We start from the raw sequence: 24,234 nt of genomic DNA, 5'->3' as shown, positions 1-24,234 counted from the left end.
GCCGAGTAATAACAATAATTATACTGAAAGTAGTTTTTCGAGCGATCTGTTTTGATTACGCCCGCTTATTTACGTTAGCGAATAATTTGTGTGGCGACTAATGTCTGCAATCAATCCGTATCCCGCTCTATTGAATTGGGAATAAATTCGGCGTTATTAGATTTAAAAGCATAGTTTGCAAATGTGTCAGCGGGAATAATTCGTGCAGAGACTTTCATTTCCGTCGAAAATAATTATTAAATTCGTTTCCGAGCCATTTATTGCAGACTCTGGTCGGAGATTCGTAATGAACTTGCCGAATTTCATCAATCAAACGCTCTACGTACATAATACTCGCGAAAAAACTCCTGTTTGGTCTCCGAATGAAATATCGCAGGGAATTTTCAACAAGAAGCGCTTTTTATTATTTCGTCCGGATATGTCGATAAAATTGAAATGGACCAATAATTCCAAGCGACATCCTTCATTTGTCTAATAAAAATTGAAGAGCGGTTTAAAAAGCCCACGTTGTTTATGTTTGGAGCGGGAGATGGGCAATCGTTGCGGTTTATTGCGATTTTCTTATAGGGGTCATACGTTATTCATCTCCCTAATCCATTTTTGGTTCTGAATCAACAGACCGGAATCAAAATCCTTTTTCTTATCTTTGGGCTTTAGAGCCGGCCTAATTAAAATCGAATTTAATATTCCTTGGGCGAAAGAAGCGAAAAATGTATGATTTATGAGCGGGCCAATCTGCAATCGAAAGCCTTTAAATAAATGATTCATTACACGAGACGGGGGATTACCCGGATTTCGCCCCTGAAATTAATTGATACGTGTGGGGGGAGAAAAGGGCCAAACAATACGAAATAAGTCGACAAAGTTCAAGCAAACAAAAGTTGGCTGTTTAAAATTCATATTCCATTTGTTCGAGTGTGTGCCGAGTCCTTTGCAGCCACAATGGACCCGACGACCATAATTACAGGGCCGTATTCATGGCGAATTAAAACGGCAAGATTTCGCTCTATCCGAAGAGGATTCGTTGGTCAAAAGCGCAGGCCGTCAATAGAAAACCGAATTGTTTGAAGCCCCAGGGAAATTTTCTAGATTTTTTTATCAAAGAAAGAAAACACTCAAAAACAGATAACCAACTGTGATTAATTTACATCTCCTGACGAAAATATCCGCGAAAGTACACAGACACAGCATTTTCTAGCCAATTTAATATTCAATTAAAGCTTCCGAGTTGTTATTTTCTAAAAGACGACTAGCAGGAAAGTTGGATTTCTCGCTAAAAATAAGTTTAGTAAGTGTCAAAACTGATTTTAGAGCTAATCCCTGAAGTATACACTTTTAAACAAACTTATCCACCAACTTGTGTTATCTGCGCGAACAAAATTCCAAACTTTACCTGTTGCATCTGACAATTATTTTTTGTCCGATTAGCAGAGGCTGGATTTTTAGAAAAATGAAAACCTAATTAAATGTTAAAATCTGGTAATTTAGAATACATTTTTTATTAATTTTCAACCACAGAAAAAAAACGTAATTTTTTTTGCAAACACGAGACTCGATCTGCAATTTATCCACGATTTTTGAACCCAAGTGTAGTAGAAAACTTGAAATCACCTCAGAAAACAGCGAAATTCTAGGTGGTTTGGCCGACATTTACAAAATAATCAGACGACAACTTTTTGCTCAGTTTTAATCGCTTTATGATTGGTCTGTTGAACAGTTGGGAGTGCAATCTCCCACCTCATATCCAATGACAAACGCTTCAATCGTCTCACAATTTTTTGTGCATCAGATAAACAAGTAGGAGGTGATTTTTATATGTGATTGGTCAATTACTCATTCCTCGGACAAATGAGACACCAGTGAAACACACAGAACGGCATTTCGCCTTAGATGCGAATAAAATGGTCGATTTTGCTTAATTTTTTAATTAATTTGACTTTATTTGACAAAAACATACTTATTTTTAAATTTATTACACAAAAAACAACTATCGTTTGTAAAAATAATTACCATTAATAATGAAATAAATAAATAAAATAATAATAATAATAATAATAATAATAATAATAATAATAAATAAATAAAATAAAATTTTAAAATCAAAATTAACAATTATATGGGCAAATACTGCAATTTTGACACTTCTACGTAAATTATTTTTTTTTATTCCAAAAGCAAGGCTGATACAAAAATTTTATAACATACAAAAAGTGTTTAAAATTAAAAAATAATTTAATATTACAGAATAAGAGAAATGCAAAAATCAAATTCAAAAATTAAAAGTTTAAACACTGACAAAAGAACTTTAACGCTGAGAAACTAAAAACACAAAATACTAAAAAAATAAGAAACCGAGAAACTGAATTTTTAACGAATTTATTTCAAGTTTTAATAAAAGCCCTTAAAAATTGCGTGTTAAATTTTCCTAAAATCCGGCCTCTGCTGATTAGCGTTAAATAAAACTTTTCCGATGAATTACAACAGACAAAGCCTAAAATTCTTTTTGTCCCAAGTTTACAATTTAGCACAAGAGAAACAAGCAATCGTAATTCTTTGACAAATGAGTCCAAACTCTCTTTGTTTATTAACCAAACTCCTTGCAGAAGTTCCGAACTTCTCCACCGTCCGGACCAGTATCTGATGATGTAGTAAAAGCAAGTAAATTGATATGACAACTTCATTTAAGGAGTTACTTTTGCGTAAAGTCGTATAAGAAGTTTGTTACAGCTGCAATAACAGCCCCCCAACTTTTATTTACCATTCAATTGGCTGTGTTTATTTATCGTCCTTTAGAAATGTAGGTCAGGCGAGGCCAGCTTTTCCGGAAAAAATCCGGACACATTTTAAAAGCTCACTCCGGTACATTAAATGCAGCGTTCGGTGCAACGCGAAGTGACATCGCTTTTAAAAAACGCACCTCGATACAAGATCTCTTTGTGTTTTTCGAGGCGAAAGCCCGATAATAAATCATTACTTTGTACACGCTCTGTATTCCGGCCGTGTCTGGAGATAACGAACCGGACAGGCCTTTGCTGCCTGTTTCAAGATTGCACAAGCCTGGGCGAAACCTAGAATGAAGCTTTTTCGCCGGACGGGTTTGACAGGTTGTTAGGCCGGATTATAAATGAGAACACCTGAATGGGGACGAGAATTCGACGTAATTTACGACGGCGGATTTTAATACAAGGAAAAGCGCCCGGAAATGCACAATTCTATTATGAAATATTATTGTCAATCGAGGCGGCATTGCCGTGCACCCAGACGAGCAGTCTTAATAACATCACATTTAGAACTCAAATAAAGTCTTCGCTAGTTTTCTGAAAGGCAAACAGCAAGGATGTTTAAATCCTTGATCAAATAAATCAGGCAGGACGTGAATGGGAGCCTGAAAATAAATACAAAGTTTTCGAAGTCTTAATGAATATTAGAATGTTTAATGAAATAAAACAATTTTGTCTGAGGCCAGATGAATATCTCCGCTGGAGCAAAATCATTAAGACAGTAATAGTTGGGAGATTTTTTGGATTTGGAGAGGTACTGGCAAATAACTCCGGCTGCAAATCCAGTTTTGCTTCGGCTGTTAATCAGCAATTCAATCGCAATCACATTAAAGCCACGGCTTAACACACAAACTTTCAGGGATTTACATGTGTGGCAATTAATCGCGGTTTCAGTCCGAGTAAATCTTATCGCAGCATTCATTTCTTTCGGCCCGGCTTTAATTAAACCCCATAATTGATTTAGCGAGTCATTTTCTCCATCTTTGTGTCCGTGATTAAATCATTAAGAGTGCCAAGTTTTCCGAAGCTCCGGTGCTTAAATTTGTGTGGAGTCAGCCTTGGGCCCGGATTTAGACAAATGCAATCGCCAGAATCCGAAACAATCGCCGGATAATACGCTTCTTTGCCAAATCAAGCAAAACGAAATTCCGCTCCCTTTAATAAACAAACAAGAATCCAAACAAGTTTGCAAGTTTCGACACGCGCGGAACTGCATCTGATGATGTAGTAAAACTAATTAGATTGTTATGACGAGCTGGAGGAATTAATCCAGATAAACATCGTGACATGTGTTTGGTGTCGCGAAAAATCCGGGGCACACATCAGGTGCAAGGCTTATTACAAGTCTGCGATTATTAAATGAGCAAATGTTTATTCATAAAGGAGGGCGGTTGAAAGGAGCAGGCGAATTTTTAATGAAAAAGGCCCATTCAAATTTAAAAAGCAGCTCGCGGAGAAACGCTCAGCAAAAACACAATACATTAACTCTCTTCTTGGCTGAAAAAAGTGGCAGTAAATTATAGCAGAGATTCGCCAACAGACCGGCCGTGTTAAATCACAATTAAAAAAAACTTTCAAAGTGAACATTTCCAGGGAATTAATAAACGATCTGTTATTCTTGTTCGCGCAACTTGTCTTCCGCTTAAACGCCCACTAAACGGTTTTAATTAATTTTATTTGAGGCTTCTTTTGCCAAACACACTGCACAATTACACAGCCCTTAAAAACTGGGTGCAGATGTGATTTTACGCCAAACTAAAAACTAAATTATTTCATTCTTTTAAAAACGCATTATTTTGCACGTATCTGTAGCACAGAGCGGATTAATTGCCAATTTCAATAAACTTCAAATAATTAAATAAATAATAATCAATAATTTCAATTTTCTAGTCAAATAGGCCATTATCAAGCATTTAGCCAACATTTTGTTGGCAGCGCTTTAGATAAGCATCTCCATTTAACGACCATCTCTCAATTTTGACGTTTTATTGATTTTGTTTCACTTAAAAACGTGACTGTTGAAATTATACTCAAAAATAATGGATTTGCTCTCTTTTCCTCAACTTTAGAGGGTAAAAAAACAGTCACGTCAAGTGTAAATTTACATTAAAAGTATAGCAGAGTTTGTTGTTGCGTAATTTTGCCCGGCTCCATTTTCTCTTCCTAATTCTCCACAGAATCGATTAATGAACAGCTTTATGTTTACATTTGCTTGAAAATAGTTGCCTTTAATCACTGCAAACGGCGACAAACGGGGAAAAGCTCTTTGCGTTATTCGTCCGATATTCATATTTCCGCAACGACAAGCCAAATAAATTAACCGCAGTTAGAATTAGGCTGGGTGGAAACTCCCGGCACCGGTATCCACTCCAATCCCGGCACGACATGGACATTGAAAGTCACCATTTTTTTTTTTGGATAAATAATTTATATTTACTAAAAACGGTGTGAATTCGGAATCTGTAGAAACCGGAATTGAAAACACATCCCGATCGTTGATGACGTCACTTTCAATGTTCATGACGCTGCCGGGATTGGAGTGGATGCCGGGAGACACAGCCTTAAACCAAAGCAGGTCGTATATCTGGTTGCCTACCACGAGTTCTTGTGCAAAAGTTGTCAGAGTTTCTTTCAAACAGATTTTCTATAAAATTGTTGATTTTTTTAAATTTTGGGTAATTTTTTCAATTTGCAGTTTTATAAAAAAGACCAGTTTTACAGTTTTGAGACTAGTAATAACAGTTTTCGATAAAATAAAGATTTTTCAAAAATAATCGGCCGACTTTTCGTCTCTTTCTGATCCTTCTGAATGAGAAAAGCGTGATTTTCCAACCCCGTCGAGTCCTTTGTCTTGTGTCTATTGATTCTTTATCTCTTTACCCGATGGTCAGTTTCGCCTTATCAAAAGTCGAAAGTTTGATCTCGCTCGCTGTTATCCCGGTTTTTCACACATCTGTTTTGTGTCGGCGGCACAAAGCTTACAAAATATCGAATTACATTCCCATTCAGCTGTCACACTCATGCAAATTCCCATTTTCAAATAGGAGTTTGAAAAGTCGAATAAAAGCGGAAAATAGGGCAATGCCGGTTCATAAATTATGCATCTGCGTATTGTTTTGGGTCAATTTTTTCACAACCGGTTGATTTGTTTCCGAATTAGAAGGTCGTTACACCGAACCAGGGCCGAAAACCCGTTAGATAGTTGGCCTGAGTGCGAGTTTCAGGCCGAATTTTTGCGAATGAGACGGAAAAAAGACTAGATTAATATCGTGTTGGAGGCGTTAAGGGCGGCCTCGAGGGACCCGGGGGTGTGCAAAGTTATACACCGACTTATACATCATCCTCGTGAAGGGTCAAGCAAAATGCTAAACAATAGAAAACACGCGTTTTTGCCACAAAAATCGCCACGTTAGAGAGTGGGAGTCGGTTATTAGGCGATGATTTATTAACAACTTCCGAGAATTGGACACTTTTTGCTTATTAATAATTGAGGATCAGCGTCCAAAAATAAACGAGTCGATGGGAAACGTCACCTGGCCTCGAGTTTTAATTCGGGCCTGGTTGGGGGGAAAATAGCGAGTACGGCCCTGGCACCAAAAACGCGATAAATAGCGCAAAGTATTGTGAATGATGATGAATGGCGGTGTTTGGGGACAGGAAACGCTGAGAAAAGCGCGAAAGAAGGGAGTTGTTTTCAAATGAGAGGCAAATGGGGGTTAGATGAGTCTCACCTTTTCACCGGTTGCAAATAACGGATCTGGTGATTCGATCTAGGTCGTCAACCTAATGACCTCTTTGATTAGATACAGCGATGGCAAAAATGCAATTATCTCCGACTTTTGGCGGTAACGAGGCAAAGAGTATGTTTTTGTTTGTCGTTTCGTTAGACGACACAGCCTCCAGTACAATTTGTATTGTAAATGAAGTGTTTGAAGTTTTCATTACTGGGGCAATGTTTGAATAATTCCGACAAAGTCGCAGCGCCGATTTTTTCGCCACGACGGAATAAATCCATTTTCAATTCGAACAGAACGGGTTGAATTTTTCGGCACGTCTAATTGCGCCCAAATTGGAATAAGTCAATTTGGGAAAAGAAACACTACGATTTAAGCAGCTCGTTAGCTTTTTGCCGGCGAATATTTTGCGAGAGCGGACGGATTACCGATGTTTAAGAGAGCCATTTTAACTTGATAAGCTTTAGCTTATTAAGTTAGAGGAGAGGTTTAGCCTCTAAGCTCGTCGACTTCGATCATTCCCCATTGCGGCCATCAAAGCGCCAAAAAGGCACCGGGAAATTACTCATTTTCCGGGCATTTTCCTAAATGTTTTATTAGTCCGATCGAAGCAAAATGTCTCAAAGTTCGGCGTATTTTTAGAAAAAAATAATTTTCAAATATGTACAAACACAATTTTGTAAAAATACCAATGTTGTGATTTGATTGCAGAGTTTAAAACAAAGGGCTAATTTCAATATTTCCCCGTCAAACATTCCATTGTCGGGCATTTATATTAGCATTAGCAAACATTTGTTGGCAGTGCTGTTAGATAACAATCTCGATTCAAGTGTCATCTCTCATTTTTGACGTTTTATTGATTTTTCCTTCACTTGAATACGTGACTGCTGTAAGAAGCAACACAAAACTGATGTAAAACCTCCCCATTTTTTAAACCAAATTCGGAGATTTGCAAACCAACCGTTGGCACCACTGTTGTAAAATCCCCGTTTTTTGTTTGACTGTTAAAACGGCGTAAAATGCCGATTTGAATGCATAAATCCGTGTTAATTTCCGGATTTCTTCATTTATCGTCAGTTTTAATAATAACGAAGCGATTTAACGAGCGAATCGCCCCGTTATTGTAATGCGCTTGCCGGAGTCTCGTTTCCGGTTTTGTCGAAATTGGAGAAATCCCCCATTACAGCTTAGTTGCTTCAATTATCAATAGTTGGCAACATTCATTGGCGTAACGCTAACGATCGATGGCGGCAACTAATTCAAGAAATAATAAACTGTTGACGGATGAAACAAGAGCATAATAAAGAGAATTTCGTCCATAAAGCATCCGAGCCGAGATCGAGTTAACATCAGCATTAAAATGATAATTAGGTTTTAATTTAAACTCGGTTTAAAACATGGCTAATAATCTTTGTTGCTCGGCGACATCCCTCGACATTATTAATGTTGAAATATCGCATGTACGAGTTTAAATAATTAGGCCGGACGAAAATTGCTCTCCAGATTAACCAAATTTATTGCTTTACCGGTCGGGAATAAGAAATAGTGAGTCGGAAAATCCCTGCGAAAGCCGGAGTCACTCTCATCAAAATTTAAAGCGAACTTCCAACTAATGCACTTGCGGAAGGACTACTTTTTGCGGGATAAATTGGGTCGTTAACGAAATAAACGAAACCTATTTTTCTAATTTAAACCCGCTTTAACGCACCCCTGATTAGCCAGCCCACCGAAAACTTTGAAAGGAAGCCACGTGACTGGACGCCCAGTCATCGCATTTCTGCCCAAAATCGCGCCAAAAGCGATAACACACGTTCAGTATTATTTTGTTTTCTCCTACTTCTCCCCGATTTTGCCTCTTATCACTTTTTGCATACTTAGATGTGGCGTGAGTTGTATCCACAAAACCCCATTGTGTCGCGATTTTATCGTTCCGAGCGCAAAACAGGGGCGTAGCGAACAGATTTCCCAAAAATTTTCGAAAACAACGATGTTTCGTAATTTTGTTGACGCCAACAAAACGGAGGAATGTTGAATCCTTGCAGTTTTATTTGAACTATTACGAAAGAATTAACAGTTGGGTGCGATTCAGTAAAGACAATGGGCACTAAGTTGGGAGGAAGCGTCATCGGGACTGTATTTCCGTCAAAATAAAATAATTTAGGGAGTAAATGTGCCGAAAACGTGCACTGTTCGTATCAGAGTCGGGCGCTGAAAACTCGAACGAATTTAATTGGGAGCGGGAGTTGCCAACTTACATAAAATTCGCGAAGATAGAGTTTAATTTCGACATTAACCGACTTAGATAGCGCGACGAACAGTTGGCGCGTTTTAAAAAGAACCAGACGAATTTTTACTTTAGGAGCAGGAACACAATGGACTACATCGAATTTTGAGACATATTTTAGCGACGAGACGACAGAAAAGGAATGCGAAACTTTGAAAGAGTTTATTGCGACTTGTAAAACACGGCGCTTGGGAGGAACGTCAAATTTTAAACCGGGCGGGAGCAGGTTATTTGATTACAGAACTTTTTAAAGATCTAGAAAAGGAATGTCTTAAGTGTAGCTTCCCGCCATTTTGAATATTTTACACGCCAAGATGGCGACATTTTTCACCCTTTCATGCGGTCATTCTTTATGTGGCTAATAAATCCTAGAACTTCGAGGAGCAATACAAAAATTAATCAACTTTCGCGACTCAAAAACATAAATAAAGCACATGAACGTAAATATACCAAGTTTCTTATTAGTCGTATAATTCCGAACTGTCATAAAACGTATATGGCCGTGAGTCATTTCGTGTCCTAGTGGCAACTATAGATTCTTACTAGTTTAAAAAAAATGCGAAATACCGTCCTCGTTTCCGTTTTATGGTAATAAAAGACATTTTACGTCACTATTTGATGGTCCATAATGTGCCAAAAAAACATTAAAATGAGAGCAACACATTTGATAAGAAAACTAAAAAATGGACTGCCTGTGTAGACAGTTTAGTAACAAACTTCTTTTGAGTCATTTTATTTGAGTATACCCATGGTGTTTAAAATCTATGGGCACTCGATAAATTAACAAAAGATTCTTCGACAAATAATGGACAAATATATGTCCTTGACGTAAGAATTATTAGCGTTACGATAAAACGAGTTAACAAAACGTAATTAGCATAAGGTATGGAAAGGTATTAGAAAGAAAGTAATAACTAGTAAAGACAAAAATAAATTAATATTTCCGTGCAGGATAAGTACTCATTGATGTAATAATTGTTTTTAAACTTTTGAATTTCTCCAAGATCTTTTAACTTATACGGCCATAAGTTTCAAATTTCTAGACTTGCTTAAAAAAGTTACGATTAAATAATTATTATCGGTGATGGTAAAATAAAAGACTTTCGTTTAGAAAAATGTCCTTTAATGTGACAATATTTGAAAAATAAATATCTAGACTGTCCTGAGGTCCTATTACAACAAGTACATACCAACATTCGATACCTCTAAAGAAACATTGGATATACACTAAAACATTCAATAAGATATACCTAAATAGAAGATCACAGATCCAAAATGCCATATGATCAAATATTATGCATTTTAATTGAGCCTAGTGTAGTGCTTCCCGTCCAGATTTGAAAAATAGTTAAGTAAAAAAATATGCTAACACGTTTATAATTTTTCAAAAATTTTTGTATATGAAATACTTATGATTATGATAAAGTTATAACAAAACTTTTTCTTTTATGAAAAAACTAAAAAATGCAGTTGCGACAGAAACCAACCGAAGTTTACTTTGTAAAAATATTCTCTGTTAAAGTTGACACTGTCTGGACATGTTCTCAAGTTCATTTCGAGGACGTTCATCATTTACTTCACGACTTGAGAGCTCAGGGTCGACATTTATTTGATCATACGATCTTTTCACTAATTACATTTTTGGTATGCCGTCATCAACAAAGTACTTGAAACACCTTACAACTAATATACTATCAAACTTAACTATTCCGTGTCAGTCTCAATGTCTTTTTAAATTTTCCCCTTAAAAACTATGTTAACTAATAATAGATTCAAACATCAAAAGGAAGCATCAATGTGCTTTAAAAAAACTTTATCTTCAACACAGTAACAGTAGGTAATTTAACCGAAACGAGCGCCATTTTGTAAGATGGCGTCAAAATCACGTGATATGCTCAAACGTTCCTCAATCTCGGCGACGTGCGCACGATTCTCTTGAGGTCACATTTCACCTTTTCATGGTACCGGAGCGTCACAACCAACTCTCTTTTCCGCTTAACGTCAACTTTATCCAAGTTCAAGCGTTCAACAACGACACTGAGCGGCGTGCAAAACCTCGCCAAAAACTCCGCGTCGTGTAGCGACCTCCGCTTGTGATGAAACTGTCTTTTGGGGAACTTATACTTATGCGAATACTCCGGCTCCTTATAGCCCCCCACCTCGTACTCCACCTCCCCGGGCTTGGGGCCCTCCTTGTTGGTGTACCACTCGCTGCGCTCCAGCCGCCGCAGCTTCAACTCCTCGCTCATGCTGTGCTGCTCCCGCGCCGCCATCAGCCGCCCCACGTCCGACGAGAAGGGGATGTGCGTGCAGACGGCCAGCTTGGCGCCCGGGGGCAGCGGGGCGGCGGCCGGCTTCTTCGGCGTGGCGGCCGCCAGCCGGAAGTAGCGCAGAAACTTGTGCTGGGGCGAGTCCTGCTCCTGCCCCCGCACGAACCGGCAGCAGCCCACGATGAGGCTCTTCAGCGCCGACTTGAGCTCGTGCTCGCTGCGCAGCCCCAGGTCGAGGGGGTGCGTGAGCACCAGCCCGCTGGGCCACCACTGCGGCTTCGCGGCGCGCCCCCTTGTGCACTGCACCAGTTTCATCACCAGCCGCTCGAGCCCCGGCACGCTCATGCGGCGCAGGTCGGCCTCGGGGTAGTCGCCGTTGAGGACGTGCACGATGGGGCCCTGGCCTCCCACCACCAAATAGCGCCGCATCGAACATTCACTACGCAACAGCGAGGTTAGCTGTCACTGTCACAAACGGTTGACAACAACTGTGGCCATCTGCCAATCGATAGCGGTACTAACAGACGCGCGCACTTCCCCGCCAAAAAACGCACTTCTGCCAACCGGCGAGGTGAAGACGCGCCGACAACCGGAGCCCGAATGGTTCAAAATTTCCGGGACGTTGTTTAAATTGAAGCGGCGGCTTGAAAATGCCTTCAAAACGGGGGATAATGATAGACCAAGGGGACTTTCAATTCCCGATATTAAAAATTCAAACCCTTCACTTCTAAGAAAAACTACAGATTATCCAAAAGTTCCGACATTATTTATTAATTCCGTTTAAAGGTGATAGTTCCACGAGACAAGCGCAATCTTTCTTAATTAGGTGCGTTTTTACCTACAAACTCACCTGCAATAAACCCGTTAAAATACGAGCTTCTCCGGAATTTATTGCCTTATTTCCCTTACAAAACATAATAGGCTATCAAAGTCGATGTTTATTTTATTAGCAGGCAAACTTTTTATGCGAAATGTGCTTTTAATGGTCTATTATTATATTCTCTCTTTAACTCGCTCAAGAGGCTCGAGTTACAAGAGCTTCGATAAGAAATTTCTAAAGAGAGCTATTTCACAGGAAAATGTTTTATGTTATTTTTAGACAAGAATCTTTCAACTTGCAAGAAATTCGATAAGAATTTCCCAGCGTTTGCGTTTTCAGGAAATGTTGATTCAGTGACTGCAATCACCAGGTTAAATTATATACACAGTGATTACACCGCACAGTACCTACCTATACAACGACTTCATGAATAAAATATTAGACACGTTATTGTGTTTTTATTACTAAACCAAAAAGACCCGCAAAGACTTTCAATGACTCGCAAGCCATGGGTCTATGGCCAATAAACCAATTTAACCATCTGCCGTCTCTAAAACTAACCCATTAAGGCTCGTTTATTGCCCTAAAAATTCTAATCTGAGAAATTTTTTTTTACAGTTTTAGTTTATTACAGCAGAGATTGCCAATTCTGTTTCTTACAACTTGCAAAATAACGGTTCTATTTCTCCATATTTTATATTTGACGGTAGTACATTTAATTTAAATTCTGTTTGATTCCGATTAGACCGGATGTCGCTATTAAATTTCTAATTTAAAATGGATAGATGTGTTTTTTAGTGCGGTCTTCGATAACACGGCTTATTTCAAAGAGATTTTCATCAGCTTTTCCTATTCCTAAATTTAGCTATTTTTGAAATAGTCAGGATTTTTAAAAAATTTTTGCATACCCTTTTCATTGAATTTAGATTTGAAAAACTTTGATTTCTTACATTATACTCACAACTTGTCGGAAAAGAGCTATACAAATATATTATTATACAAAACCACCCACATGACTTTTAATCCCCGCCTGTGACATATGGTGGAGGCGCCGGGCAACATATGGTGGAGGCGCCGGGTATATTATGTTTCATACGCAAAAATCGAGTCAGTTTATTATTACCTACTATTCCGTAACAAAAACAACGTTTTGAAAAGAGGTCTGGGTGACAATATTTAAGCTCAAAAAAACAAAAACAATCAAAACGTATTTTTTACGGAGAATGTGTGATTATAGCTAGTGGGAATTGTGCTAAGCAGCACTAGAAGGCCCAGTAACAAGGGCCAAATATTCCGGGCACTTGTGGCTCGAGCTCCGCCAAAGTTGTGTATTTTGCGCTCTTTTTCCTCTTGTGCCTCGAATTGGCGTCGGTTTTTATTTAAGAAATTTCCCTCTGGTAATGACGATGTTGATTATTGCCGGATTGTGCGCGTCCGGAATAAATCCCGTTTTTATCGAGGACCCCAGCCGTATTAATAAATCAAGACAGCGGCACAGCACCGCCAGAGAAAATAACTCAAACTCGTGAAAATAAAACCGCCAAAAGCACAATTCTGGAACCACCTCTTGAATTATTTTGTTTATGCTGGTGGTTGTAAGTACGTCACAAGCAGGGAGTGTAATAAACGGGTCAAGAGCTAAATCGTGGATCGCTCTGCTGTTGCATTATGGAGATCCGGTTGATCTCCAAAGAGCTTTCTCAAGGTGTGCGCGCTTTGTTCCATACCAACCGCGCGCTTTGCACAATAATTAACGTCTAAGGTTTTTTATTACTCGTGTGTGGAAGCTTAATTAAGGGCGATGCGGAGCGCCATTTTTCAGCCTGTTTCGCATTTTTCCAAATGGTTTTCATTGTGATTTACTTTGACGCGGAAAACTAATGCTTTTGAAATATCTATCAGAGTAATTAAGAAAAATGGATTCTCGGGCTCTTTGCTTTTTAATAACTTTGCTTTCAGACTGAGAGTTACATTTATTTCCCCGACATTCAAGGAGATGCACGAGGAAATGTTTATTTGGTTGAAAATTATAAAATATCCGGCTGAAGCCCGATTAGTGAAAACTAGGACGTGCGGGAAAACAATACAAGAATAATTCGGACATTTTTTTATTCATGAACCCGCAGCGAATCATTGAAATATGATTTTAATAAAACAAGTTCCTAAACCACTGATGAAAACAGAGGGAGGTAGCCATCAGCGAGTTAATTAAACGGCAAACACAAACAATAAACTGGAAGAAAATTTCGGCAAAAAATGCGAATTAAAAAGGGGGAGCTCAATCCGTCCAAGTCGCCGCCGCCATCACCGTCCATTACCCCATAATTATTCATTACATTAATGCCTCCCTTGCGTAAATCAAAAACTTTTCTAATTTCGTCCGATCGCAAACGCACACCTGACCTATCTCAGGTCCTCGTAAAACCATCGAAATTTAATCTTTTACGCTTCGCTCGTAAACAGCGACACGCGAAATCTCTCCTCCCATTTGTCGTAAATTTCGCAAAAATGTGCAATGATACGGCGCGTTTTAATAAATTAAAAGATTCCCATCGATTTATTGCCAACTTTTCAAACAAACACAACGCCGAAATTGGGTTTGGCCGCGAGGGTTTTTAATTTTCAACACGTTTTTAACGGAAAATGAGCACACACCACCCGATATAATAAAGAAATTAATGGCCTCAGCTGGATCAACAAACATAAACGGAAAAGCCGCCGGCGGGAGGCCGCCAGGGACCTGGCAATTGTCATTATTAGAGCCCCAAAATTAAATAACCTTCCAAATTATTATATCTTTATCTTTAAAACTCGACAATTTTAATGAGAATATTATTATTAGTAGATGGGGCAGTAGAAAAAGTACGTTACAGGCGTTACAGTTCGGCTTCTAAATGGTTAAATAAATGAAATTGGTCGCGATATTGTATCTAAATGTAATTTCGGAGTGTGATTTGATCCTTTCCTTTTTTCGCGAGTTGCTCGCCGTCTCAAAGCAAATCAAATTTACGATTGCTCGAATCGTGACCATCTAGAGCAATAAATTAAATTGGAGCGAAACTTTGAAAACGCAGTTATCCCCAAAATCCGGCCGAAATAATCCGAAATTGTTATCATCCTAGATTGACGTTGTAATTTTTTAATATATCATCGCTGTCACATGCAATCCCAGCCCGGAATCCGGCCTGGCGTCGATATTCCCGCCGTCGAGGTGATAAAATTTGCAAATTATTCCGTGCAGCACAAAACCTGCCTCCGGAATTTAATGCGGTCGAGGCGGCATAAATCTGGAACGAGACCGATGCAGAAATGCCACCGGAAAATAAATAAATCCCGACGTGATCAGGTCTGCTGTCTTTCGGGAGGTATCTGAGGCATAAATCGCGTCGCCTTGGCACACCTGTGGCGTGCTGACGTGACACGAATTGACTGCAGCCAATCAAAAGTGGCAAAAGTCGCGATATTTTCGGCACGTGATCAATTACACCGGAAAAAAGAGCGCGATGGATGGCAGGCCGGGGACTCACCGGAGGAGGTGTTTCGCGTGTTGGCGGCTTTTCCCAACAAACTGCCAACAATTACCGACTTCATTTATCGCGAACTTGTCGGAAACGGCGAGGAGGAAGATATATCGAGCTGGGAGCGGCTACGCACGACTACTCAAATAATCATAGGAAATTCAATAAAAAAGAAGGAAAAGCCGGCTTCCGTCTACAACTACCGACTTATTAAACGTCCAAAAATATTATAATCAGAAAAATTAAATAACAAACTTAGTGCATTGTTTGTGCTTCCACTTAAAATTTAAAACATGGCGTCTTAAATCCCAGTTTAGTCTTTTCATGGCCTAGTGCGATCGCGATGCGAAATCAGGTGAAGAGCAATTTGCAACGCAATCCGCCTCTCGGGGTTGTCAAAGGATAGTTCCATTGTTTCGCAATATAATATAGAGTTTCTCCTCAAGACTAATTAACTAATCCTGTTGCGATTGCCGGGGCCCTATTCAAAGTGTGGAGTTCACAGACCATTTCGGTTATTAATTATCTTGGGGGTAGTTCGTCTATTAAATTCCCCGATTTTCCGCCACTCGCAATTAATTTACTTATCGCGATAAAGAGCCCAAACTTACAAGTGTCTCTCATTTTTTAGGGCGACAGTCGGATTAATTAACACCATTTTCAAGTCGAGCAATAAAACTCGGTAGTTTGGAATTTCCAGCTATAGAATTTCGAAACTAGATCGCTTTTGAATTAGCTCCATAAGCCCAAGTTTCGGAGCTTTCAAAGTCACTTCGAACTTCTTAAGTTTGAGGACTCATTAAGCATTTACCTGAGCCGCACTGCACCATCAAAGTTTTTCCGAGAGGACAAAACCACGAATTTGTTTGCATTTTCAATCAGGATTCTACTACTTAGCTGAGTAACTCGGAAAGCTCCCATTTTTTTATCTTAGAAACTCTAGTTTTGGCTAATTAAAATTATTTATTTCTGCGAGCAGTCCGATCTCAATTTGCCATTTCGCATTTGCATTTAATTTCGAAAGGACGTGCTGAATATGCAACATGTAAATCCATTAGCTCGGACTAGAAGCGCAACCGGAAGAAAAATCTCCTTTTTGGGGCAATCACTTTAGTCATTTGAAATGTTTCAGTTCTGGGCGGCGTATGTTCCTTGCGACTCCCAGTACAAGGACGCTGTCCAGCTCACCCTGGAGCAGATCGACGTAATCCGGCGGTTCACCGAGCTGTACCACCCCCGGCTCACCCTCTGCACGTCCTCCGAAGGTAATAGCCCCAAAGCCGGGCGCAAAAATAACAATAATTGTTGACATTTGTGCCTCCTACTCTCTTCCAAATGTTTACACGGCGAAATCTCAACAAGGACGTTTTAGCGAAAGTGCCGGGATGAGTGCGCGACTAAATAAGGAGCTTTTAAAGAAAAGTGACAGTTGAGGGATTTTCATTACGCGGCCTTCAGGTTCACAAATCCAACTTTAATCCAGACACTGATAAGATTTTCACGCTCGCGTCTACCCACACTCTGAAACACGCCGGATTTACGCCGATGTGAAGAGTGCCATCAAAGGGGCGAAGAAATGAAAGGGCGATGGCGCATGAAATGCACGGGGGTTCACAGTTACGAAGTCAAAAAAATGAGCTCTCGTACGCCAAAAACTCAAACTAAGCTATACGTATCTGATTAGTTCTTTAATAAAGTGACTAGCAAGCTCCTGAGAAACGGAAAAGACACCGCAATTGGCCCTTAAGTGGCTTAATTCCGCATATTTTCCAATAAATCTTCCGCCGAGTTATTGAATTAAGAGTTCCATTTTTCCCGCCCTGCCCGCGCCCGTCCAATTTCCAGGTCCGGCCTTGGGCATCCGGTCCGGCCCGTTCCAATTTCCTTGGGAGGCCCACCATCATTTATTATTTTCCGCTTTGCAGACATCAAATCGGCTTACAAGCGACATCAGCTGTGTTCACTGATCGGTGTCGAAGGGGGCCACTCGCTGGCGGGCAGCTTGGCCGTGCTCCGCACCCTCTACCACGTCGGGGTCAGATATCTCACCCTCACATCCACCTGCAATACGCCCTGGTAAGATAAAAACTAATTAAAAAATTAAGACGGAGGGTGGAATGAGATTTATGGCGGCGCGGAGGGAAATTAATTAAGTTTTTGTGTGAGAAAATTATTTCTCTTTTGTGTTTTGTTAAATAAATAATTTATTTTTTGGGATTAATTCTTGTTGCAGGGCTGATTGTTCCTACGCCGACATGCCGGGGAAAAAGCCGGAACATGGCGGGCTCACCAGTTTCGGAAAGGTAAAATTAGGAACAACTGCAGTCCGGACTAATCCGGGAAGGATTTATTAAATTTTTAATTAGAAAGGGCGTCGTGTGAAGATGAGAGTTAATAATACAAAACGGTGGCCGCAGTGGGTTTCATTTCCAGGGCCGGAGTGACGTAAAATCCATTTTTTAACGCGATTAAAAAATTTAAATAATCATTTTGATGCGTTGTCGAGTTCGCTCCGCGAAAGACGAGTGATTTTATTAAATTCCGCCGCAGCTGTCGCATTCGAGTGCTAATCCAGATTGATTCAGTTTTTGTATTCAAGTCGGTCAATTTAATCACCGGAATAATGTTAACGAAGCAATTGAGTCATTCCGAGTAGATTATACACGAGTAAAGTGAGTTATGGTCCGATGAATGGACGCATTCACTTTTTCCCTTTAGTTACCATCGGGGATAAATCCGTTTGGATGCGAGGGACATTTATTAAAGACGGTCGGGATTAACCCTGTCAACCAAACAGACCGGCTTTGTGACATCCAATCGACAAAGCCGAAAATTTCTTGTACAATGCCCATCTTCACGGCGAAATCCCCCTGTGGGGCCGGAATTCGCACACTGTGAGAGCGAAACGCGAGATGCTTGCAAAGCAAACGCGAAATTTAAGACTCCTAAACGAAAAAATTAGAGTCTGGCTCCCATTTACCAGACGCAACCCTTTCGCCTGCAATTAAAAGCGCTCCCACGGCCTTAAATTCTACGTCGGAGCAAAACCATTTTTGAATTTATTGCCACAAAAAATGACACAATCGATTCCGCAAAACGGATGATTTCTGAGCATCATAATTCAAAGTAATTAGATGATTTTCTGTTTTAGAGCGTCGTAAAGGAGATGAACCGTCTGGGCATGATAGTGGACTTATCGCACGTCTCTGTGCGTACGATGTGGGACGCTTTGGAAGTCTCCAAAGCTCCGGTGATATTCAGCCATTCGTCCGCTCACGCACTGTGCAATTCAACCCGGAACGTCCCGGATGCCACTTTGAGGAAACTGGCCCTCAATAAAGGCGTCGTCATGGTCAACTTCTACACGCAGTTCCTCACATGCAAAGACGTGGCAACGGTCGCAGACGCCGTGGGTAAGGAGCCCCGGAATTTGGTTCCGGGCGATCGATGAGAGCACAAACACATTCATCACCAATTTACAAATGCACTAATACACTTTTTCCATTTAGCGCACATAAATCACATCCGGGAAGTGGCCGGCGTGGATAACGTGGGGCTGGGGGCCGGATACGATGGGATCAATTAGTAAGTAGGCCCGTTTAGGCACAGTCACTTCCTAGGGCCGTAATTTTTAATTATGCGCACTTGGAGCATCGATTAATGAGCCTCTCTTCCTTGCGGCTATTGTCCGGCGCGTTTTTCTTCCGCTCTTCGCATGATGGATTCGCACAATTAAACCCCAATACCTGTGCTTAACATTTGACAAATATCACGCGCAGTTGTGCCGAATGCCATTAATTAGAGGACAAAGTGTCCACTTAAGCGAGATCGATTTATCAAATTTCCGACGTGATAGCGGACAATTTTTAATTAAGTGTGAATATCGCACTCAATTGTGCTTAAATTGGAAGCTCGACGCTTCAATGCCTCGAGCTTCGTCATTAAAGGAACAAAAGTTTGGCACACCTGACGAAAAATCTGCCACCGATGCACTAAGGGAAATACCGCTTCATTACTTTTCAATGCTCGGTTGGCCAAACTGCGACATGCAAAACCATAAATTTCCACCAATGCGATACATACTTACACTACAATAGGCATGCAACGAAACACAAGTTCAGGTTGGGTGCATTTAACAGGAAATTCCGACGATTTCACCAATAATGTCGGCACTTATTCAAAGAGAAATGCCACAGAACTTTGCCTCTAATACCTACTTTTCGAGCATCTAAAAATACAAATTGCACTTACTCCCGGATTTGCATTTAGCACTTTGGCCTTCTTTACCTGCAAACAAACTCGTGTGAACTATAAAGTTTCGCAACTTAGGAACGTTGACGGTACTAATAAGTTCCAAACCTGTATGACTCCGGCTCATTGCCGGTTTGGGCTAACTTAAAAAATAAATTTGCAGTGTTCCCCAAGGGCTCGAGGACGTCTCTTCATATCCCACTTTGTTCGCCGAACTCATAGGCACCGGAAAATGGAGCGTGGAAGATTTGAAAAAACTCGCCGGATTAAATTTCCTGCGAGTGCTGCAGGATGTGGAGAAAATAAGGGATGAATTTAAAAAAGCTAATATCCCGCCGTACGAAGACGTGTTGTTGCCGCGGCCGAAGAGTAATTGTTCTTCCCAGGATTGATTATGTCTTGTTATAGTTTGGGACGTTGATTGTTTTATAAATTGTAAAATGAAATTTGGTGCTAAAGCGGTGGCCGAATCAAAAAAGAGACGTTAGTCGTTGTAAAATAATGTTATGTTTTACTAGGAAATAGTGTAATTAGGTAACTAAGGAGATCTTGGTGGAAAAATTTCGCTTTGACATTAGTTTGTAGAATGAAACGGGGCGTCGCTGGACGCTCGGACCTTTACATATAACTTAAGTTTGTGATACCTGAACCTTTTGTAAAAATTGTAAATTTTAAATATTTTTGTGTACGTTGTTGTACTACAATTTAGTTTGGAGACCTTATGTGTTCATAAATGTACTAATTCAAACGCAACCAATGACTGATAGACTACCCTAAATAATCTTATACCATCACAACCATTAGATATATTAAAATCGATGAAAATTTTAATGAAAACACTGCTATGCATGATGGAAACGGAATTTACTGCATTTTATGAATACCGTTATTAAATTAATAGTATTCATAAATGTAACCACTTATTGATTTTTAGCAATAATTTCTAAAATTCGATAGATTAGATTTGCGGAATTTTATTCGAACTAATACCAATGTGTCTCGTAAAAATGCTTGTAATGGACATTCGTTGACATTCTTAAAGAGTTTTTTTATTACGTCTCGAGAAATTGTGAAATACATAGGACCAATTTCTTACTGTTTATAACTGTTTTATGTGTACATAAAGATTGCTAATATTATTATCCAACATATCATAGGAATAGGGGGCCGTTATTCTTATTAAGTACAGCAATATTACAAAAATTATGTGTTTATTTAATACATTTGTTCCCTGTGTTTTCTCTATTAATAAATTTTTATAACTGCTTACAACAGCTTCATTATTAACTACAACCAAAAGATACACAGAGCCAGTGAAACCTACCATTTAACTTACCTACCTGTAAAAACGCGGCCAAAATCAGCGGATGGCACCATTGACCATGGTAGGTTGAGGACTGTCGGTTTTGTTCACAGAGTTGTTCACAACAACAACAGTCAAATACTTAATAAAAAAAGGCACCTAATAGCAGTAAAAAACATTCACATCTCCGAAGTCATTTCTTTATTGTTTATTGAGTCTGTTTTGTTTATCTTGGTCCAGTCCTTCGTAGTCCATACTATTTCAGTTTCAAAAAGCAAGCCGAATTATAAAAAAATGAATGGTTACTTTGTCAACATATCAACAACTTTTGACAACTTTTAAGATTTTATTTATATTTCGGTGTGCAAAAGCAAGTACAAAATTGTAAATAATGTTTGAATCCGCTTTATTCTTCGCATTGTTTGTAATTTGCGTAAATGGTAACTCCACTGAAAACATTTCTAGGACCACTTTTGCTCCTCCTACTGCTGCATATGACCCCAGAAAGTGGAATTATTGCCCGTATAATAACGTGTGTAAATTTTGGTATAACAAGCCAAAAGCGATACCCACCAGTTGTAAGATTGAAGAATGTAACAAAAGAGGAACTCGCTCAGAAGTCGAGCTAGAAAGATTTATGGAATTTCGAAAAGAAGTTGTGGATAAACACAATTATTGGAGAAATTACTACGCTGCTGGCAATGAAGAGAAAGGTTTTAGTCAACCGGTCTCCGATATGCTGATAATGAATTACGACGTTGAACTTGAACACTTGGCAAGATGCTGGGGAAGAGGGTATTTTAATGGATATCACGACCCATGTCGAGTATATCACGACGGTAGACCAGTTGGACAGAATATCGCAGGAAGGGGTTTAAATACTACTTTCGAATTGAAATGGTTTGTTAATTGGGCGTTGGGGGGCTGGTGAGTTTGGATATGTGCATACGGATCTGTATTTGTTTATTTCATAGGTACGAAGAAGTTAAATGGATAATAAAGTCAGATTATCAGAAATTTCCAAAACAAGAAGAACGAAAAATTGGACACTTTACACAACTTGTTTGGGGACCTGCCACCTACGTAGGATGTGCTCGAGTATATGCAGCGAATGTAAAACAAGATAAGTTTCTATACGAGACGTTTGTTACAAGTCTTATATGCGACTATGTTGATCTCAAAGGCTTTGGATATCCCTCCAATATGTATGGAGCTAAGATATTTACACAAGGACCACCATGCACAAAATGTCCCAAAGTAAAGAAATATGATACATGTAATCCAAAGTACCCCGCTCTGTGCGGTGAGCTACAACCAATTCCAACTAATAAACCGTATGCATACCCTGATGGCAAATCATCGTCGACAAAATTGTATGGGAAAATGACTGTTTTAATTTTTACCTCCTCTATTTTGATGCTTTTGTAACAAATTTTGTATTAAAAATTTTAAGTAAACTAACGTGATTAATTTGCATAATTAAAAAAACTTCAAACATTCCTACTTATAGGTGTTTCAAAACTATAGAGAAATGACTGCATTGTAAGTGAACGTTTTTTTGATAGCTTTGAAACAGATATAATTATCTTCAATTAAACATTATTGTCCATTTGTTATTTGCGAATTTTGCGAAACGACAAGACATGCTGCCATCACTCTGCCTAAGGGTCCTATTCTTGACCATACGGAGTGAGATGAGATACATAATGAAATGTACACATGGTCAAGAATAGGACCCTAAGAGTCCCTTTTGTGTGGCTACAGAGTGCCATAGATTAGGAACGTGGACATAAAAAAGGTACATCCAAAATTTGCTCACTGTGTAACAAATTTTTGAATTGTCATCGAAGGCAAAACCGCCAGAAACCTAACAGCCATCGGAGCTCTTTGAAGTTGTTAACCGTGTTTAATTTTTGTAAATATAGAGAACATTAGAGAACTGAACTTCAACTTAATGATTTTGACCATATCTTATGGAAAAAATCCAACGGGGTTATTCTGAGTTTGGGCAGACCAGCTGCAATAAATCTTCACCTCACAGGAAAATGTAACATCTGGCACCATCTTTTTGAACCACCCTGCATATTTAAGTTTTTTAAAATTGAATTAGTTACAATAATTGTCATGGTTACTTTGTCAACAAATTTTGGTGATTTCTGAGATTTTATTAATATTTCGGTGTGCAAAATTGTAAGTTATGTTTGAATCGGCTTTCTTCTTAGTACTGTTTGTAATTTGCGGGCTTAGCTCTAGTGCTAAAACTTCTGCAAATGACCCCACAAAGTGGGATTATTGCCAATATTCAAAAGGGTGTAAGGTAACCTTTCGTGTTGATGGGGAACCCACCGGTTGCCCGCTCAAGACTTGTAACCAGAGAGGAACTCGCTCAGAAATCGCACCGGAAAAATTTATGGAATTTCGAAAAGCAGTTGTGGAGGCACACAATTACTGGAGAAATTACTACGCTTCCGGCCAGGAAAAGGAAGGATTTAGCCAACCGGTGGCCAATATGGTCGTAATGAATTACGACTTAGAACTTGAACACTTGGCAAGATGCTGGGGAAGAGGGTTTTTCAATGGATACCACGACCCATGTCGATGGTACCACGACGGCAGACCAGTTGGACAGAATCTGTGGGGAATATCTGTGCAGATAACCGACATGGTGCCCATTGTTAAAAGAGGAGTTAAAGATTGGTACGTTTGGAAACGCGCATACAATGGATCGGCATTTGCTTATTTCATAGGTACGAAGAAGTAAAAGATATGAAACCGGAAGCCTATGAACAATATACAACATCAAAACATGATCCTCCGATCGGACACTTTACACAAGTTGTGTGGGGAGGTGCCGCCCGCGTAGGATGTGCTGGAATATACACATCGGATGTAAATAAAGAAAAGTTTATTAAAAAAGTTTATGTTTCAAGTCTTATATGCGACTACTATGTTCCCGAAGGCCTTGGACCACACTCCAATATGCAGGAAGCTAAGATCTTTCAACAAGGACCACCTTGCTCACAATGTCCCTCTGTAAACAAATATAGTACATGTAATTCGAATTACACCTCCTTGTGCGGAGAACTAGAACCAATTCCAAGTGATAAACCGTATGTATACGCCGACAATTCATCGCCGGCAATATTGTATGGAAGAAACATTTTTTTGATTTTCGCTTCCACTATTTTGATGCTTTTGTAATAACAAGCTTTGTATTAAAATTTAAAGTAAAACTGAACTAATAAATCTGTATAATAAAAATACTTTTAACATT

General features: G+C 39.4%; 2 protein-coding genes and 1 non-coding gene across 3 annotated transcripts in view; 2 read left to right on the top strand and 1 right to left on the bottom strand.

Moving 5' to 3' along the window:
* Positions 1-20,939, top strand: part of LOC663439 (dipeptidase 1) — a 70,942-nt gene extending 50,003 nt beyond the window's left edge. Inside the window, exons 6-11 of the mRNA XM_008195655.3 lie at positions 16,539-16,671; positions 17,332-17,482; positions 17,640-17,709; positions 18,558-18,819; positions 18,916-18,991; positions 19,821-20,939. Coding sequence (XP_008193877.2) covers positions 16,539-16,671; positions 17,332-17,482; positions 17,640-17,709; positions 18,558-18,819; positions 18,916-18,991; positions 19,821-20,049 — 921 coding nt within the window. The 3' untranslated portion in view covers positions 20,050-20,939. The remainder of the gene's footprint in view (positions 1-16,538; positions 16,672-17,331; positions 17,483-17,639; positions 17,710-18,557; positions 18,820-18,915; positions 18,992-19,820) is intronic.
* On the bottom strand, positions 13,176-13,255 carry Mir3870 (microRNA mir-3870). Its single transcript, NR_038724.1, has one exon. It is a non-coding gene; the product is annotated as a microRNA mir-3870 (primary transcript).
* Positions 20,940-23,076: 2,137 nt separating the features above from the next.
* Positions 23,077-24,206, top strand: LOC103313149 (scoloptoxin SSD552). The gene is made up of 2 exons (XM_008195652.3): positions 23,077-23,657; positions 23,708-24,206. Exons 1-2 carry the CDS (start codon positions 23,158-23,160, stop codon positions 24,159-24,161), a joined length of 954 nt encoding a protein of 317 aa, XP_008193874.1. The 5' UTR covers positions 23,077-23,157; the 3' UTR covers positions 24,162-24,206.
* The last annotated feature ends 28 nt before the right edge of the window (positions 24,207-24,234 follow it).

This window comes from Tribolium castaneum, chromosome 5 (assembly GCF_031307605.1).
Source record: "Tribolium castaneum strain GA2 chromosome 5, icTriCast1.1, whole genome shotgun sequence".
NCBI classification, from domain to species: Eukaryota; Metazoa; Arthropoda; class Insecta; order Coleoptera; family Tenebrionidae; genus Tribolium; species Tribolium castaneum.
This window is presented reverse-complemented; position numbering and strand designations above follow the sequence as displayed.